Raw genomic sequence first — 19109 nt, forward strand, 5'->3', positions numbered from 1 at the left:
AGAGCGCGCGGGGGGGAGGGAAAGCGCGCGGGGGGAGGGAGAGCACGGGGGGGGAGGGAGAGCGCGCGGGGGGGGGAGGGAGAGCGCGCGGGGAGGGGGGAGGGGGGAGGGGGGAGGGAGAGCGCACGGGGGGGGAGGGGGGGAGAGCGCGCAGGGGGGGGGACGGAGAGCACGTGGGGGGGGAGGGAGAGCGCGGGGGTGGGGAGGGAGAGCGCGTGGGGGGGAGGGAGAGCACGGGGGGGAGGGTAGGGAGAGCGCGGGGGGGGGGGGGAAGGGAGGGAGAGTGCGCAGGGGAGGAAGGGAGAGAGAGCGCGGGGGGGGGAGGGAGAGGGTGCAGGGGGTCGGAGGGAGGGAGAGCGCGCGGGGGGGGGGAGGGAGAGTGAGCGCGGGGGGGGGGAGGGAGAACACGGGGGGTGGAGGGAGAGGGCGGGGGGTGGATCGAGAATGCAGGGTGGAGGGAGAGGGCGGGGTGGAGGGAGAGGGCGGGGGAGAGAGGAGAGGAGTAGAGAGAGAGAGGGAGGGAAAGAGAGAGAAACAGAGAGAGAAAGAGAAAGGGAGAGAGAGAGAAAGGGAGAGAGAGAGAGAGAGAGAGAGAGAGAGGGAGGGAGAGAGAGAGAGAGAGAGAGACTTTATTACAATGACTCACTGGATTGACACTGGATCAACCAGAGCTATCAAGTGAACCCTCTGTGCTCCCTGGAATCATCTGAAACTTCAGACATATCGTGATCACGATGGAGACAAGGAGCCCTAAACTACACACAATATTCCAAATTCTGCCTCGCCATTGATCTACACAAAAAGTTAGAATTAATTCGAACTGTTAGATTTCTTATTAATTGAGCCTCTGCTGGCTACGTTCTGTATTGTTAGCGACTTTGAACATTAAAATCCAACAATTGTGTTATTTAAACAGTATAGAAATGCGTTTGAATTGAAAGCAGCCGGTATACAAACTGGAGCACCAATGTGGTTTTGACTCTAGCCTCGCAGGGTCACCATGCGATAACACCAGCTGCATTCACGACAAAATGACTGTAGCCTTGCACGTCTTTTCAAATTCTGTCCAATTGGAGCACAAGTTCAGACTGTTGGTCACCTGCCCTTAATTAGCTCTAATAGCTTGCCTTTCTCTTGTTGACCCATTTAATTCATATTTTTGGAACAAGAAGGATTTTGCTTTTCAACTCTCGCACCTCATTTTTTCAAAATCTTCCCTAATCCTTTCAACGGCTGCTTCTGCGACCTCAGCTCGCTTCTCCGCTCCTTGCAAGCGCTGAAAGTGGGCAGCCTGGACCTGGCTCTCCCCAGCCACCTGCTCAGATGAACACGGTTGCTGCTCCATACTCTCCCAGATCTCATCCACATCTGTAAAGAAAATATCCCAAGTGAGCAGGCCTACTGGCCAAGCAGGGTGACCATGAAAGCTAAGAAACAAGATCTATGGCCGTCATCCCCTTGGAGGTGCTGGATTACAGTCTGGCCAGGAATGTGGTACAGAAGCTCAGCAACGCTAAAGTGAACAGCGACAGGTTTTGTTTTGATATACAAATGCAAGTTGTTGTTGTTAATGGGAAAGTTTGATCCCTTTTCATGTTTTGTGTCCATTTAGCTAAAATATTAGGTGAAACGCAGTTTGCTTTCACAATCAGAGGGAGGTACATATGGAAGAAAAGTAATGGCAACTTGGTTCACAGCTGTGGAAAGAAGGTTACTAAAGAAGATTTTTGGTTTGTACCTGTACTGCTATACATATATGCAGATACCATTTGAGCAATATCGATCTGCCATACATTATTCACTGGTATCATTTATGAGCCCACCACCCCACTTCCTGAAATGAAGGGGTTGTCTTATGAAGCAAGGTTGAGCCTATAGGTATTGGAGTTTAGAAGAATGAGAGGTGATCTTATTGAAACGTAAAAGATTGCGGGGGCTTGACAGGGTAGGTGCAGAGGGGATGTTTCCCCTCATAGTAGAATCTAGAACTAGGGGGCATAGTTTCAGAATAAGGGGTCAACCATTTAAAACAGAGATGAGGAGGAATTTCTTCTCTCAGAGGGTCATGAATCTTCAGAACTATCTACCCCAGAGAGCTGTGGAGGTTGGGGTCACTGAATATATTTAAGGTGGAGATAGGCAGATTTTGAACGACATGGGTGTCAAGGGATACGAGGAGCGGGCAGTGATATGGAATTGAGTTCAAGATCAGATCAGCCATGATCTTACTGAATGGCGGAGCAGGCTCGAGGGGTCAAATGGCCTACTCCTGCTCCTATTTCTTTTGTTCTTATGTTCAACTTGGAATCTTTGTTTTTTAAAAATCTCTTTAATGTTTACCTCATATGAAAAAAGCAAATACAGATACAGTGTTTTACACAACCTCAGGATGAACCAAAGCGCTTTACAGCCAATTAAGTACTTTTGAAGTGTAGTCACTGTTGTAATGTGGGAAACGCGGCAGCCAATTTATGCACAGTAAGCTCCCACAAACAGCAATGACCGGATTACATGCTTTAGTGGTGTTGATCAAGGGGTAAATGTTAGCAGGGATACCACTGCCACATAAAAGGTTACTGCACAAGATAAAAGTTCACGGGATTGGGGGTAATATATTAGCATGGATAGAGGATTGGCTAACAGAGAACAGAGAGTCGGGATAAATGGTTCATTCTCTGGTTGGCAACCAGTAACTAGTGGGCTGCCGTAGGGATCAGTGCTGGGACCCCAACTATTTACAATCTATATAAACGACTTGGAATAAGGGACTGAGTATAACGTAGCCAAGTTTACTGACGATACAAAGATGGGAGGAAAAGCAATGTGTGAGGAGGACACAAAAAAATCTGCAAAAGGACATAGACAGGCTAAGTGAGTGGGCAAAAATTTGGCAGATGGAATATAATGTCGGAAAGTGTGAGGTCATGCACTTCGGCAGAAAAAAATCAAAGAGCAAGTTATTATTTAAATGGAGAAAGATTGCAAAGTGCTGCAGTACAGCGGGATCTGGGGGTACTTGTGCATGAAACACAAAAAGATAGTATGCAGGTACAGCAAGCGATCAGGAAGGCCAATGGTATCTTGGCCTTTATTGCAAAGGGGATGGAGTATACAAGCAGGGAAGTCTTGCTACAGCGATACAGGGTATTGGTGAGGCCACACCTGGAATGCTGCATGCAGTTTTGGTTTCCATATTTACGAAACGATATACTTGCTTTGGAGGCAGTTCAGAGAAGGTTCACTAGGTTGATTCTGGGGATGAGGGGGTTGACTTATGAGGAAAGGTTGAGTAGGTTGGGCCTCTACTCATTGGAATTCAGAAGAATGAGAGATGATCTTATCGAAACGTATAAGATTATGAGGGGGCTTGACAAGGTGGATGCAGAGAGGATGTTTCCACTGATTGGGGGAACTAGAACTAGAGGGCATGATCTTAGAATAAGGGGCCGCCCAGTTAAAACAGAAATGAGGAGAAATTTCTTCTCTCAGAGGATTGTAAATCTGTGGAATTCGTTGCCTCAGAGAGCTGTGGAAGGTGGGACATTGAATAAATTTAAGACAGAAATAGACAGTTTCTTAAACGATAAGGGGATAAGGGGTTATGGGGAGCGGGCGAGGAAGTGGAGCCGAGTCCATGATCAGATCAGCCATGATCTTATTGAATGGCGGAGCAGGCTCAAAGGGCCGTATGGCCTACTCCTGTTCCTATTTCTTATTTTACGTTCTTATGTTCTTTTGTGAATAATGCCATAGGATAATCTTTCATATCCACCTGAGAGCGCAGACGGTGCCTCGGTTTAACAGTTCAGCAGAAAGACGACACCTCCAAAGGTGCAGTAGCCGCTCGGTACTGCACAAGTCAACATGGATTCTGCGCTTAAGTCTCTGGAGTGGGGCTTGAACCCACAACCTTCTGACTTAGATGCAAGAGTGCCATTGCTGAGCCACAGCTAACACCTAGATTAGCCTAAATGAACAGACGTAGAGTCATTTGACTGGTCAGGTGAAAGCATATCTGCAAAAATGCTATATTTTTTTTTATTCGGACATGGGATTTGGGCGTCGCTAGCAAGGCCAGCATTTATTGTCCATCCCTAATAGAACATGAGATGCCTCAGGCTGTCAGGCTGATGAAACAAAGTAAAACGGCACCCATTACACAAAATTGTGCTAGAGAGAGTAGAGAGGAGATTTACGAGGATGTTGCCATTTACCAATTACTTTAAACCTGTGCCCCCAGGTTAATGACCTCTCTGCTAAAGGAAATAGGTCCTTCCTAACCACTCTAACTAGGCCCCTCATAATTTTATACACCTCAATTAAATCTCCTCTCAGCCTCCTCTGTTCCAAAGAAAAACAACCCCAGCCTATCCAATCTTTCCGCACATCTAAAATTCTCCAGCTAATTTGCACACAGCAAGCTCCTACAAACAGCAATAGTCAGATAATATGCCTTAATGATAATTGGTAAAAGGATTAGAGGGGAGTTGAGTGGAACTTTTTTCACTCAGAGAGCGGTGGGGGTCTGGAACTCACTGCCTGAAAGGGTGATGGAGGCAGAAACCCTCATTGCATTTAAAAAGTACTTGGATACATACTTGAAGTGCCGTAACCTACAAGGCTTCGGACCAGGAGTTGGAAAGTGAGAATAGGCTGGATAGCTCTTTTTCGGCTGGCACAGACACGATGGGCCGAATGGCCTCCTTCTGTGCTGTAAATTTCTATGATTCTATGAATCCGTGTACAGTCATAAATTAACAATGGCAGAGACATTCAACACTAATCCCAAAAGAGATGCAAAATTATACATCTGCATTTTTTTAACTGGCACATTTCTGTATATTCAGGCATCACCTTTTGGCTCAAATGGCAGGCACTACATCCCTAACTAAAACAGGCATGGAAAAATGTACATTACTCACTGCAGCTGCTGATCCGTTGTATAATGCTCCGTATTATTATCAGAGCCTTTTTTGGGGCCCCCACAGGCATTATTATAGAAGTTCTTATAACTACCCAATAATTAACTTAAAGAAAGACTTAGATTTATACAGCATCTTTCATGACCACCGGATGTCTCAAAGCGCTTTACAGCCAATGAGGTACTTTTGGAGTGCAGTCACTCTTATAATGCAGGAAACGCAGCAGCCAATTTGCGCATAAGCAAGCTCCCACAAACAGCAATGTGATATTGACCAGATAATCTGTTTTTTGTTATGTTGATTGAGGGATAAATATTGGCCAGAGCACCGGGGAGAACTCCCCTGCTCTTTAAAATAGTGCCATGGGATCTTTTACGTCCACTTGAGAGAGCAGACAGGGCCTCGGTTTAACGTCTCATCCGAAAGACGGCACCTCCGACAGTGCAGTGCACTGGAGTGTCAGCCTAGATTTATGTGCTCAAGTCTCTGGAGTGGGACTATGAACCCACAACCTTCTGACTCAGTGGCGAAAGTGGTACCCACTGAGCTAAGACTGACACGATGCCTTTAATTCTGTACTAAGCCAAACAATTCTTCCAAAGAAGCGATTGGGAACAAATTTCCTCCCCCACCCATTTCTTTGAGAACCCCAATTATTATAAATGCCAATTCAAAATCAGTTTGCTGTTTGAGAATGGTGCAACATTGGTCTATTATGCCAGAATTATAGATGAAATTGTTGACAACGATTTTACAAATTAAGTTTTCGTGCCACATTTACTGGATGATATAATTATGTTTACCGTAATACCTAGATGTTCCAAAATACTCGCCCAATGTGTGGCTGCAGGGCATAATTTATTATATACTGCCGTTACGTTACAGCCATTGGTTCGAAAATTTGTTCCATCAGTTTACAAAGTATTTAAAATGTGCTGTTCTGCATTAAATGTAATGACTGTAATGAAGCATTTGGAGGCACTAGTACAAAATGTGTCAAATTCTCATTTTTCTGTATATGTGTGCTCAAGGCAAGGGATGGCAATACAATAAATGGAGTGCTGTTGTACTAAATGACAATAAGAAGCACTTAAGAGGTCAAACACACAAGTGAAATGCATCTCAGAGCACCCAGTAGGATCCCCACAACACTGCTAGATCCCAACCTCAGAAAGAGCATGGTTCCAAGCTTTGGGTTTGCCTTTTAACCAGTCCGAGCATCTAACATTCAGGAGTGAGCCTCTCTGCCCAATATCTAATTATATGGCAGCATATCTGATCTGTGGGAGTACCTTCACCGCACGGACTGCAGCAGTTCAAGAAAGCAGCTCACTACCACTTTCTCACGGGCAATTAGGGATGGGCAATAAATGCTGACCTTGCCAGTGATGACCACATCCCGTAAATTAATTTTTTTTAAACTTGCCAATGTGTATTTTGTATGTGACCTCATGCCTGCATCATTAATCTTTCAGTCAGTGGACTGAGGAACACTTTAGTGAGATGATGCAAATTGTTAAATGTTTTATTTTAGATAGAGAGCAAGTGAACAAGAGCAACTGTTATAAATAAACCTTAAAAGGCAGTTTGTGTTTGACTAACTTAATTGAAGTCTTTGATGAAGTAACGGAGAGGGTTGATGAGGGTAGTGCGGTTGATGTTGCGTATATGGACTTTTAAAAAGTTTTGATAAAGTACCACATAATATACTAGTTAGCAAAATTGAAACCCAGGGGATTAAAGGGACAGTGGCAGCATGGATACAAAATGGGTAAAGGACAGAAAGCAGAGAGTGAAAAGTTGTTTTTCAGACTGGAGGGAAGTATGCAGTGGTGTGCCCAAGGTGGGGTTATTAGAACCACTACTCTTTTTGACATACCTGGACTTGGGGCATAATTTCAAAGTTTATAGCTGACACAAAACTTGGAAATGTAGTAAACAGTGAGGAGGATAGTAACGGACTGGTAACATTAGCAGATACATGGCAGATGAAATTTAATGCAGAGAAGTGCGAAGTGATACATTTTGGCAAGAAGAATCATGAAAGGCAATATAAACTAAATGGTACAGTTTTAAAGGGTGTGCAGGAACAGAGATACCTGGGTTGGGGGGCGGGGGGGGGGTGTATGTATACAAGTCTTTGAAGGTGGCAGAACAAGTTGATAAGGCTGTTAAAAAGGCATACAGGATCCTTTGCGTAATAAATAGAGGTATAGGGGTCAAGTTTCGGCCTGAGTTGCTCCTATTTTTTTGGAGCAACTGGTTTAGAATGGAGTATCTTAGAAATTGCAATTCTCAGCATTTAGTTTATTCCAGTTCTAGTCAGTTAGAACAGTTTCAGTTTGGAACAGGTTTTTTTTTTCAAAAGGGGGCGTGTCCGGCCATTTACGCCTGTTTTGAAAGTTTAGGCAGCGAAAACTTACTCCAATCTAACTTAGAATGGAGTAAGTGTAGATTTTTGTACGCGCAGAAAAACCTTGCCTACACTTAGAAAATCAGGCGTAGGTTACAAATCAGGCATAGGGAACGGGGGGGGGGGGAGTTTACAAACATTAAACACTTCAGTTTTACAAATAAAGAGCCATCATCAATAATAAATGATAAATACATCAATAAATCAACCAATAAATCAATCAAAAAAAATTAATAAAAAATAAAAAAAATCAATAAATAAAAAATTCAGTTTCTACTTACCGACTGCAGCACCGGGAGCCCTCCAACAGCGTGCTGGGATGCCCCCCCCCCCACAACAGTGTGTCTCTCTCTGTGTCTCTGTCAGTGTCTCTCGCTCTCTGTCTGTCAGTGTCTATGTGTTTCTGACAGCGAGGGGAGGAGGGAAGGGAGAGGATAGGAAGAGAAGGGAGAAGAGAGGGAGAGGGAGGGAAGGGAGAGGGAGAGGGAGGGAAGGGAGAGGGAGAGGGAGGGAAGGGAGAGGGAGAGGGAGGGAAGGGAGAGGGAAGGGAGAGGGGGAGGGAGGGAAGGGAGAGGGGGAGGGAGGGAAGGGAGAGGGAGGGAAGGGAGAGGGAGGGAAGGGAAGGGAGAGGGAGGGAAGGGAGAGGGAGGGAAGGGAGAGGGAGGGAAGGGAGAGGGAGGGAAGGGAGAGGGAGGGAAGGGAGAGGGAGGGAAGGGAGAGAGAGGGAAGGGAGAGGGAGGGAAGGGAGAGGGAGGGAAGGGAGGAAAGGGAGAGGAGAGGGAGGGAAAGGGAGAGGAGAGGGAGGGAAAGGGAGAGGAGAGGGAGGGAAAGGGAGAGGAGGGAAGGAAGGGAGAGGGAGGGAAGAGAGAAGGAGGGAAGAAGGGGGAGAGGAGAGGGAGGGAGGGAGGGAGGGGGAGAGGAGAGGGAGGAGGCTGAACGCGCCCGGCCGACGTGAAGAAGCCGGGCCCCAAGACTTCGGGCGGGACCCGCCCCCAGCAAGATGCCGGGCGGGCGGGACCCGCCGAAGGAAGAGGGAGTGGATCGGAGTTGAAGGTAGGTGGCCGGGGGAGCTGGAGCAGAGCGGAGCGGAGCGGGAGCTGCAGTGGAGCGAGAGATGGGGGGGGGGAGCGGGAGCTGGAGGGGTGGGGAGGGGAGTGGAGCGGGAGCTAGGGGGGGAGTGGAGCGGGAGATGGGGGGGGAGCGGAGCGGGAGATGGGGGGTTGTGTGGGGGTTGAAAGAGCCAGAGGGAGCATGAGCTGAACAGGGGAGGAAGCTGGAGCCACAGCCAGAGCAGGAGCTGGACATGCTTCGGGCCCCTCCCACACAGTTTCGGGCGCCTGGAGCTACTGCACATGCGCGCCCACTGTAGCGCGCATGTGCAGAGGTCCCAGCACTGATTTCAGATCAGGGACCTGGCTCCGCTCCCCCCACAGCTTGTGCTGCGCCGCGCCGAGGGCCTGGATCGACCTGAGGGAGTGGAAGATACAGAGGTAAGTTTTCGGCGCGGTTTTGAGCGCAGAAATCAGGCGTGGCTCGCGGGGCTGCGCCGTTCTAGAGTACAAATGCAAGGAACTTATGCTTAACCTTTATAAAACACTGATTGGACCCCAGCTAGAGGGTTGTTGTCAATTCTGGACACCGGATTAATGGAAGGATGTCAACGTCTTGGAGAGGGTACCAGGGATGAGGATATGTGGAGAGACTAGAGAAACTGGTGTTGTTCTCCTTCGAGCAGAGAAGGTAATGGGGAAATTTGATGGAGGTGTTCAAAATCATGATAGAGTAAGTAAGGAGAAACTGTTTCCAGTGGCAGAAGGGTCAATAACCAGAGGACACAGATTAAGGAAATTGGCAAATGGACCAGAGGCGCGATATTTTTATACAGCGAGTTGTTGTGATCTGGAATACACTTCCTGAAAAGGCGGTGGAAGCGGATTCAATAATAACTTTCAAAAGGGAATTGGATAAATACTTGAAATGGAAAAAATGGCAGAGCTATGGGGAAAGAGCAGGGGAGTGGGACTAATTGGATAGTTCTTTCAAAGAGCCAACACAAGCTCAATGGGCCAAATGGCCTCCTTCTGTGCTGTATCATTCTATGATTCTAATTGCAAAATCTGACTCCTGCATCATAGCCTCCAGCTCCAGGCCCATATCTGCACCTCATAGTCTCCTCTAAAAACTGACTGTGTGTCTCTTTTTTCCCCATGCATTCACAGGAAATGGAACAGCTGGCCTGCTACTCCTGCAGGATCTCGCTTGTCGGTTTATTATCCAAGCTCACCAGCAGTTCTCATAATTTAACTCTTTCAGCCCAGGTATCATGATGGCGTTTGACATAGTCTTCCAGAACTCAGGCAGGTCAGAACATCTCCAAGAGTGCATCAATACTCACAGGGCAGCTCCTCGAGAGAAATGTTTGCTAACCACTGTTTTATACCGATCCTTTCCCATTGATTTCTAAATAGGATACTGATGGCAAGATCTATTTTAAAAACTAAGGACTGAGACAGCACACAAAATATTAAATTCAATTTTATCACAATGCAAATGAAGATTAAAATGAGATATACCAAATTGGAGTAAAGGATCATTCATGGAGGATGGTTTCATATATTCGTCTTTATCCCAAGGTACTTGGTCCAAGATGGACTGAAAAGATTCTGTAGAGGGATTCTGTGTAAAAGAAGTAACAGTAACTATTACTATCGTTGTTTTATTGCGTTGAGTGCAATGCAACATTCTAAATAGATTTCACTGCAATAAAAACACTTTAATGTTTTCTCAGTTCAATCCAATTTCACACTTGATTCAAAACTGTTTACTGCCCTCACTCAATTTTACTCAGTGACTTCCCCTAATAATGCCATTCTTCAGTGCTGTCATCACAGCATTCACAAAAGGACAAGGCAAAAAAAAAAGAGTTTATTTCTATGCTTGAAGGCCCCTCCCAGAACTAGTATTCAGGAATTCACCATCTATGCATTCATCAAAATAGAATACAAGCCTGCGTCCACACTCATGACAGTCAGACAAAATATCAGAGGCTGGGACTGCAACAATATTTTCAGCGCTCTTTATTTACATAGAGTTATTAGAAAGACTTGGACTTATATAGCACCTTTCATGACCACCGGACGTCTCAAAGCACCAATGAAGTACTTTTGAGTGTAGTCACTGTTGTAATGTGGGAAACGTGGCAGCCAACTTGCGCCCAGCAAACTATCACAAACAGCAATGTGATAAGGACCAGATAATGTTTTTTCTATATTGATTGAAGAATAAACATTGGCTAAGGCACTGGGGATATCTCCCCTGCTCTTCCTCGAAATAGTGGCATGGGATTTTTATTTTCACCTGAGAGGATATCCGTATATCGTCTCATCCAAAAGACAACACCTCCAACAGTGCAGCACTCCCTCAGCACTGCAGTGTAGTGTCAGCCTAGATTTTTGTGCTCAAGTTCCTGGAGTGGGACTTGAACACACAACCTTCTGACTCAGAGGCAAGTATGCTACCCACTAAGTCACAGCTGACACTTGTATTTTTAAGCCAACCCTTGTGTTTTAATCCAAGCTGCTGTCCTGTTGCATTGGGTGGTCATGGTCTGATGCACTGTCCTGATGCTGAGCTGTTAATCTCGCCAGTGTCATTGGGGCCAAGTTTTGGGCCGCGCCTAGAACGGCGCAGCCCCGACATCGACGCCCATTTTTCGCGCCCAAAACTTACCTTGGAATTCTCGGCCTCCCTGTAGGACCCTCGGAGCTCGGCGCGGCGTGCAGAGATCAGCAGGGGGCGGGGCCACAGCGTCGCGCTGATTCTGGAACTGCAGGGGGGGGGCGCGGGGCTAACTTAGATGCGAGGACATCGTGCCGGCAGCCCTGCGCGTGCGTACTGGTGCGCGCGCGCGCACGTGCAGTAGGTCACAAACATTGGCACTCGGCCATTTTTAAAGTAACTTGAAGAAAAGTGCTGATTTGTTTCGTGGACCTCTGGAAAGGCTTGGGATTGGATCTTGGTGATTTTTTTGTGCCTGAAGGAGTGCTTTTAGCAGCACTGTTGAAGAAATCACCTGCTGAAATCAGTGAGTGCTGCTTTTTGCTGCTAAACTTCCAGAACAAGTGCTGCATAGGTGCATGCAAAATAAGGACTGTGTGTTTTGAAAAATAAGTGTCAATTCATTACAGCAATGGAACAACGTCCACAAAGAACAAAGAATTTGTTGCATGAGGAAGTGAAGATATTAGTAAACATCATTGAGCAGAGATGGCAGGCGCTGGATATCAGCAACAGAGGTCGCATAAAAGTGCCACCTAAAGAAAAGAAGAAACGCTGGAACCAAGTTGCAGAAGATTACTTCGCAGTGGTGTATACCAGGAGATCTGGAAGCCAGTGTAAAAAGAAATGGCACGACCTTGGTCAAGTAGTTAGTGTAAGTAATATTTTCATTTTTTAATGTAATCGTAATTGTCATGTGACTATCTGTATGTCCCACCCTGCACTTTGCCAAAAGTTATATTTTACTCTTTGCAGAAGAAATTGACCCACAACAAAAGGGAGGCAACTCGGACAGGAGGAGGCATGCCCAATCTGCATCCACTGACACCCTTGGAACAAAGGGTAGCTGCTATGATGAGTCGTACATGGAGAAAAGCAATCAGTACAGCACAAGCTGGGCTCACACGCGAGGAAGAGGGTAAGTCCTGAAAATGCATCGTGGACCTTCAAATCAACCTGCTGCCTGGCCTGCTAAGTGTGAGAGTACTCATGCCAACCATCCTGTCCCCTCCCTTGCTGTTAAACATTTGACTGTTCTGATATATTTTGCAGAACATGATGATGATGATGATGATGATGATACCAAACCCTGAAGATCCAGAACAAGAACCAGTAGAACCAGATGCGGACGATCCAGACTTGATGCTGGCGGTGATGACTGAAATGTCTACAGGGGAGACCTTCCAAATTAATGTTCATGAGCCCACATTAAGGGGCATCAGAGTTTCAACCCCTTGCATAGGTTCTGGTTCCACCTTCCATGCTTTTGATTCCGACGTTGCGGGTCCAGTGGTGCTGGTGATATAATGGAGCAGTGTACACCCATTCACCCACCATCCCAGCCCACGGCTCGCACTCGAGTGGTGCCGGATGCAAGACCCAGGGCCGCACCATCCCAGCCCGCGCCTCCCACTCTAGTGCTGTCGTCTGGAATACCGAGCGTCCCACCGTCCCAGCCCGCGCCTCCCAGTGTAGTGGTGCCGTTTGGAACACCGAGCGTCCCACCGTCCCAGCCCGCACCTCCCAGTGTAGTGCTGTCATCTGGAATACCGAGCGTCCCACTGTCCCAGCCCGCGCCTCCCTGTGTAGTGGTGCCGTCTGGAATACCGAGCGTCCCACTGTCCGTGCCCGCGCCTCCCAGTGTAGTGATGCCGCGAGGCAGACCCAGGCAGAGGAGAAAGAGACTGGATTCACACTCTCCTGAGATGCAGCGTGCAACAGATGCGGCTCAGGTTGTGGCATTGGGTATGGAGACCAATGAGCTTACCCGATCACTCATCGGTAGCGTCAGTGCAGTGGATGAAAAGGTGACGGTCCTGACGGGAGAAATAGCAGTAATGACACGGGAACTTAGGGAGGGAATGTCCGAGGGAGTGCAATCGACGGCACAGGCTGACAGGGAGGGCATGCAAGTGATGGCACAGGCCCTCATGGAGATAGCTGCTGCAATAAGGCCACACAGCCCCGCCAATCAAATGAAACCCCCATGAAGAAGTGAACATTCACTGAGATATGGATGAGACATTGTTGCAGCCTTTCTTTGCTGCTTTTGTTCTTGTTCTTGATGTAGCTGTAGTAGCGTTTTTGAAATTGAAATCATTTTGTAAGTTTTGTAACTTTACAACTTATAAGTGATCTTAGGGTTTTTAAGTGATGTTATAGTGTAAATGCTTTCACATTTTGTATCTTATTTAATTTTGCACCTAAAAAGTGATCCTGAAGTTTAAGTGATCTTAAGAGAGTGTAAGATTTTTCAATTTGAAATTGTTTTGTAAGTTTTGTAACTTCACAAGTTTATAAGTGATCTTAAAGTTTTTAAGTGATCTTCAAGAGTCATATTAAAAAGTAAAGTTTGATACAACAAATATTTTATTACAGTGATGTTAACTTTTCAATAAAATATTTTTTCATTAAAACTGAATCATCTTCCATTAACACAACACAACGTAGGAACAACTGCAAAGAATAAACATGTCCATGCGCAACAGTGGTCGCAGAGCCCTCAGGCATCAGTAATTGAAGCGTTCTCGGATCAGCTGTTGGTGCAGGGCTCGAGCAATCGTTAAAGGAGCACGATGGACGGCCCTCCTCCGACCTCGTGCTCCGGCATCAGGTACTTGCATGCTTTCCTGATCATAGTCATCATCCTCATCCTGCTCTTCCAAATTACTATCATCGGGCACTGGCCCCTCATGTGGGTCTTCTGGTTCCACGACCAGCTCCTGCTGCCTCATGATGACTAAGTTATGCAGCATGCAGCATACAACAGTGAAGTGACCGACAATCTGAGGAGAGTATTGCAAGTGGTCTCTGGAATGGTCCAGGCATCGGAATCGCTGTTTCAATATGCCAATGGTCCTCTCAATGATGCTGCGCGTCGCAATGTGCGCCATGTTGTATTGACGGTCAGCTTCCATCCGTGTCATGCGTAGGGGCGTCATGAGCCAGGTGGCCAGGCCGTACCCTTTGTCTCCCAGTAGCCAGCTCTGCCCTTCTGGCTGCTGCTCAAACATGTCAGATATAATGCTGTCGCGTAGGATGAACGCATCATGAGTGCTGCCAGGTATCTCGTATCGATTGATATGATGCGCTGCTTGTCGTCACACATGAGCTGCACATTGATAGAGTGAATCCTTTTCTATTCCTGTACTGCTCGGAATCCTCCACAGCTGCTCGCAAGGCTATGTGGGTACAATCAATACAGCCCTGTACCTTTGGGAAGCCAGCAGTCCTGAAGAAGCCCACAGCCCTTTCATGGATCGCTTGTGCGGTCATTGGGAAATTGATGAAGTCATTCCTCCGCGCATACAGTGCAGCCATGACCTGGTAAACGCAGGCATGTAATGCACATCGAGAGATGGCGCACACATCTCCAGTTGTAGCCTGAAACGATCCCGAGGCATAGAAGGCAAGTGCAGCTGTTACCTTCACTTCAACAGACAAGGCAGTTGGCGTTCTGCTTCTGGGCTCAAATCTGCTCTCAGCATTCACAGATCTCAACGACAACTTCTCTGCGGAAACGCAGCCTTTTGACACAATCAGCCTCGCTCATGTCCAGGTACGATATTGTCGACCTGGGTAAGGCCTCCTGCCCATCAGCCTACGGGCTACGACGTTCCTGGTGCGGTGAGTTCTAATCGATTCTCCACTATGCAGTGAATTGCTGGCGAACCATTGCATAATCCGTGGTGTTGACAATGCAGCACCCATACTTGAATTCCAAATTTAAGTTTTAAACTGGCTGGCTGACTGGCTCTCCCTCCCGGTGCTTTGCACGCCGACCCTGTCCCCTGGCCGAATGGTCTCAGCCTCCTTCGCAGCTCGAAGGCTGCTTCCTGTTTCTTCGGCTGCCGTCGAGTCACTGACGCCACCCGTCTCCAACATAGAAGGCCTGCCTGAAGCACCGCAGCTCGAAGGCTGCTGCTGCTTCACACAGGTAGCAATATTCAATATTTTTTATTTGCTTTGTTTATAATTTTTTATTCAAGATGGCTATTTATTTGTATAAGTGAGACTGTTGAATGCTTGTAGAATTTAATTACTTCCCTTCCACCTCCCCACCCCGTCGTTCCCTACGCCTGATTTGTAACCTACGCCTGATTTCTAAAGTGTAGGCAAGGTTTTTCTGAGCATACAATAATCCACATTTACTCCATTCTAAGCTAGTTTGGAGTAAGTTTTCGCTGCCTAAACTTGCAAAACAGGCGTCAGTGGCCGGACACGCCCCCCTTTTGAAAAATAAATCTGTTCCAAAATGAATCCGTTCTAATTCACTAGAACTGGAGCAAACTAAATGCCTAGAATTGCAATTTCTAAGATACTCCATTCTAAACCAGTTGCTCCAAAAAAATAGGAGCAACTCAGGCCGAAACTTGACTCCATTAAGATGGCAGCACCAAATAGGTAAATCCTGGTATTTGCAGTTACCTATACAGTGCAGAGATCGATCAGGGAAGTTGTAACTGCTTTTACATTTCAGCCTCCAGGGCCAATGACTGGTTTACTTTTATTTTGAAGATGTTTTTCAATTTTAACAAAATGCAACTCTCGGGTACGATAGCACAGTGCTATGTTACTGGTCGAGTAATTCTGTAGGCTTGGACGAATGATCTGGATGGTGAGCGAGTTCAAATCCCACCACGGCAACTGGGGAATTTAAATTCAGTTAATTACATTTTTAAAAATCTGGAACAGAAAGCTATTATCAGTAATGGTGACCATGAAACTACCAGATTGTTATAAAAACCCATCTGGTTCACTAATCCTCCTTTCAGAATGGAAATCTTCCATCCTTATCTGCTCTGGCCCATATGTGACGCCAGACCCACAGCAATGTGGTTGACTCTTAACTGCCTTCTCAGTTGTATAAGGCAGCTCAGCACTAGCTTCACAAGGGCAATTAGGGATGGGCAATAAATGCTGGCCTTGCCAGTGATGCCCATATCCCACGAGCGAATAAAACATTTTGTTAAACTTGTTTTTATATTTCTCAGGGTGCGGATGATGTTGGCAAGGCTGCACTTATAGGCCATCCCTAGTTACTCTGAAGTCGCTGGTAGGCTCTGATCTTGAAAAGCTACAGTACGGAGAGTGGTATTAGATAAGAAACTCCAGTTATTACATAGAAACATAGAAAATAGGTGCAGGAGTAGGCCATTCAGCCCTTCTAGCCTGCACCGCCATTCAATGAGTTCATGGCTGAACATGTAACTTCAGTACCCCATTCCTGCTTTCTCGCCATACCCCTTGATCCCCCTAGTAGTAAGGACTTCATCTAACTCCCTTTTGAATATATTTAGTAAATTGGCCTCAACTACTTTCTGTGGTAGAGAATTCCACAGGTTCACCACTCTCTGGGTGAAGAAGTTTCTCCTCATCTCGGTCCTAAATGGCTTACCCCTTATCCTTAGACTGTGACCTCTGGTTCTGGACTTCCCCAACATTGGGAACATTCTTCCTGCATCTAACCTGTCGAAACCCGTCAGAATTTTAAACGTTTCTATGAGGTCCCCTCTCATTCTTCTGAACTCCAGTGAATACAAGCCCAGTTGATCCAATCTTTCTTGATAGGTCAGTCCCACCATCCCGGGAATCAGTCTGGTGAATCTTCGCTGCACTCCCTCAATAGCAAGAATGTCCTTCCTCAAGTTAGGAGACCAAAACTGTACACAATACTCCAGGTGTGGCCTCACCAAGGCCCTGTACAACTGTAGCAACACCTCCCTGCCCCTGTACTCAAATCCCCTCGCTATGAAGGCCAACATGCCATTTGCTTTCTTAACCGCCTGCTGTACCTGCATGCCAACCTTCAATGACTGATGTACCATGACACCCAGGTCTCGTTGCACCTCCCCTTTTCCTAATCTGTCACCATTCAGATAATAGTCTGTCTCTCTGTTTTTACCACCAAAGTGGGTAACCTCACATTTATCCACATTATACTTCATCTGCCATGCATTTGCCCACTCACCTAAGCTATCCAAGTCACTCTGCAGCCTCATAGCATCCTCCTCGCAGCTCACACTGCCACCCAACTTAGTGTCATCGCAAATTTGGAGATACTACATTTAATCCCCTCGTCTAAATCATTAATGTACAATGTAAACAGCTGGGGCCCCAGCACAGAACCTTGCGGTACCCCACTAGTCACTGCCTGCCATTCTGAAAAGTACCCATTTACTCCTACTATTTGCTTCCTGTCTGACAACCAGTTCTCAATCCACGTCAGCACACTACCCCCAATCCCATGTGCTTTAACTTTGCACATTAATCTCTTGTGTGGGACCTTGTCGAAAGCCTTCTGAAAGTCCAAATATGCCACATCAACTGGTTCTCCCTTGTCCACTTTACTGGAAACATCCTCAAAAAATTCCAGAAGATTTGTCAAGCATGATTTCCCTTTCACAAATCCATGCTGACTTGGACCTATCATGTCACCTTTTTCCAAATGCGCTGCTATGACATCCTTAATAATTGATTCCATCATTTTACCCACTACTGAGGTCAGGCCGACCGGTCTATAATTCCATGTTTTCTCTCTCCCTCCTTTTTTTTTAAAAAAGGTGGGGTTACATTGGCTACCCTCCACTCGATAGGAACTGATCCAGAGTCAATGGAATGTTGGAAAATGACTGTCAATGCATCCACTATTTCCAAGGCTACCTCCTTAAGTACTCTGGGATGCAGTCCATCAGGCCCTGGGGATTTATCGGCCTTCAATCCCATCAATTTCCCCAACACCATTTCCCGACTAATAAGGATTTCCCTCAGTTCCTCCTCCTTACTAGACCCTCTGACCCTTTTTATATCCGGAAGGTTGTTTGTGTCCTCCTTAGTGAATACCGAACCAAAGTACTTGTTCAATTGGTCTGCCATTTCTTTGTTCCCCGTTATGACTTCCCCTGATTCTGACTGCAGGGGACCTCCGTTTGTCTTTACTAACCTTTTTCTCTTTACATATCTATAGAAACTTTTGCAATCCGCCTTAATGTTCCCTGCAAGCTTCTTCTCATACTCCATTTTCCATGCCCTAATCAAACCCTTTGTCCTCCTCTACTGAGTTCTAAATTTCTCCCAGTCCCCGGGTTCGCTGCTATTTCTGGCCAATTTGTATGCCACTTCCTTGACCAAGCGACAATGATGGAATGGCGATGCATGTTATTTGGAAGGGAATTTTGAGACGATGGTGTTGCCGAACATTGTTGCTCTATCTTTCTCAGTGGTAGGGGTCGTAAGGGAGGTGCTGTCAAAGCAACCTTGGTGAATCATTGAAACTCGTGCATATTACAGTGCGCCAGTGATGGAGGAGATGGATATTGAGTTAAATGGCAGGGGCTTCGATCAAGCAAACTGCCCTGTCTTAGATGGTGTTGAGCTTCTTGATCGTTGCAGTGGCAGCAGTCGTCCAAACGAGTGCTGAGCATTCCATCATACTCCAGTTGCTTGAGATATATAGATTAAAAAAAAAATAAAATGCCACCCTCCCATTTTTTAGCTATTTATTTTCTTATACTGCTTTACATCCTATACAATGCTACCTCTATGTAAAGTGTCTTGGGATCATTTGCTACTTTAAAATCTAATATAAATATAAGTTGTTGTTGTTGTAAGAACCGTCCAGAGAGACTCTCCCCCACTATACTGAGGATGGTGAGGTAAAGCCACTTGATACCATTCTTCTAACTCTCAAATTACATTTCAGCTCTTCCTTATAATATTCTCTCCATCCATTTTCTCTTGCACTCTTTTGGTTAAAAAAAAACTTTTATTCTCATTCTGATCTGCCTTTTCAGGAAACCATAACTATAATAATTCTGTCCACATGTGTAGCAGTGTCAGAAAGCAGCAGCTGCCTATTCAACTTCCATAAGACGTATGTTCGATTCACTTCCTCCAAGTTCTTGTTTAAGCTGAGTAAATGCAATTTGCACATTTCTGGAATAACAGCAGTGACTTTAAATTCTGCTTCCATTGGGCACCTCCCAAACCCATGCCCT

At 46.3% G+C, this 19109-nt stretch overlaps 1 protein-coding gene across 6 annotated transcripts in view; it reads right to left on the bottom strand.

Moving 5' to 3' along the window:
• Positions 1-19109, bottom strand: part of prmt3 (protein arginine methyltransferase 3) — a 323649-nt gene that overhangs the window by 256140 nt on the left and 48400 nt on the right. For all 6 annotated transcript variants that reach the window (XR_011596499.1, XM_070898645.1, XM_070898646.1 and 3 more), the window contains exons 5-6: positions 9909-10011; positions 1197-1368 (exon numbers count right to left, since the gene is read on the bottom strand). Coding sequence is in view for 5 of the 6 variants with exons in the window: in XM_070898645.1 (XP_070754746.1) it covers positions 1197-1368; positions 9909-10011 (275 nt within the window). In the remaining variant the exon portion in view is untranslated. The remainder of the gene's footprint in view (positions 1-1196; positions 1369-9908; positions 10012-19109) is intronic.

Source organism: Pristiophorus japonicus, chromosome 14, assembly GCF_044704955.1.
Source record: "Pristiophorus japonicus isolate sPriJap1 chromosome 14, sPriJap1.hap1, whole genome shotgun sequence".
Classification (NCBI taxonomy): domain Eukaryota; kingdom Metazoa; phylum Chordata; class Chondrichthyes; family Pristiophoridae; genus Pristiophorus; species Pristiophorus japonicus.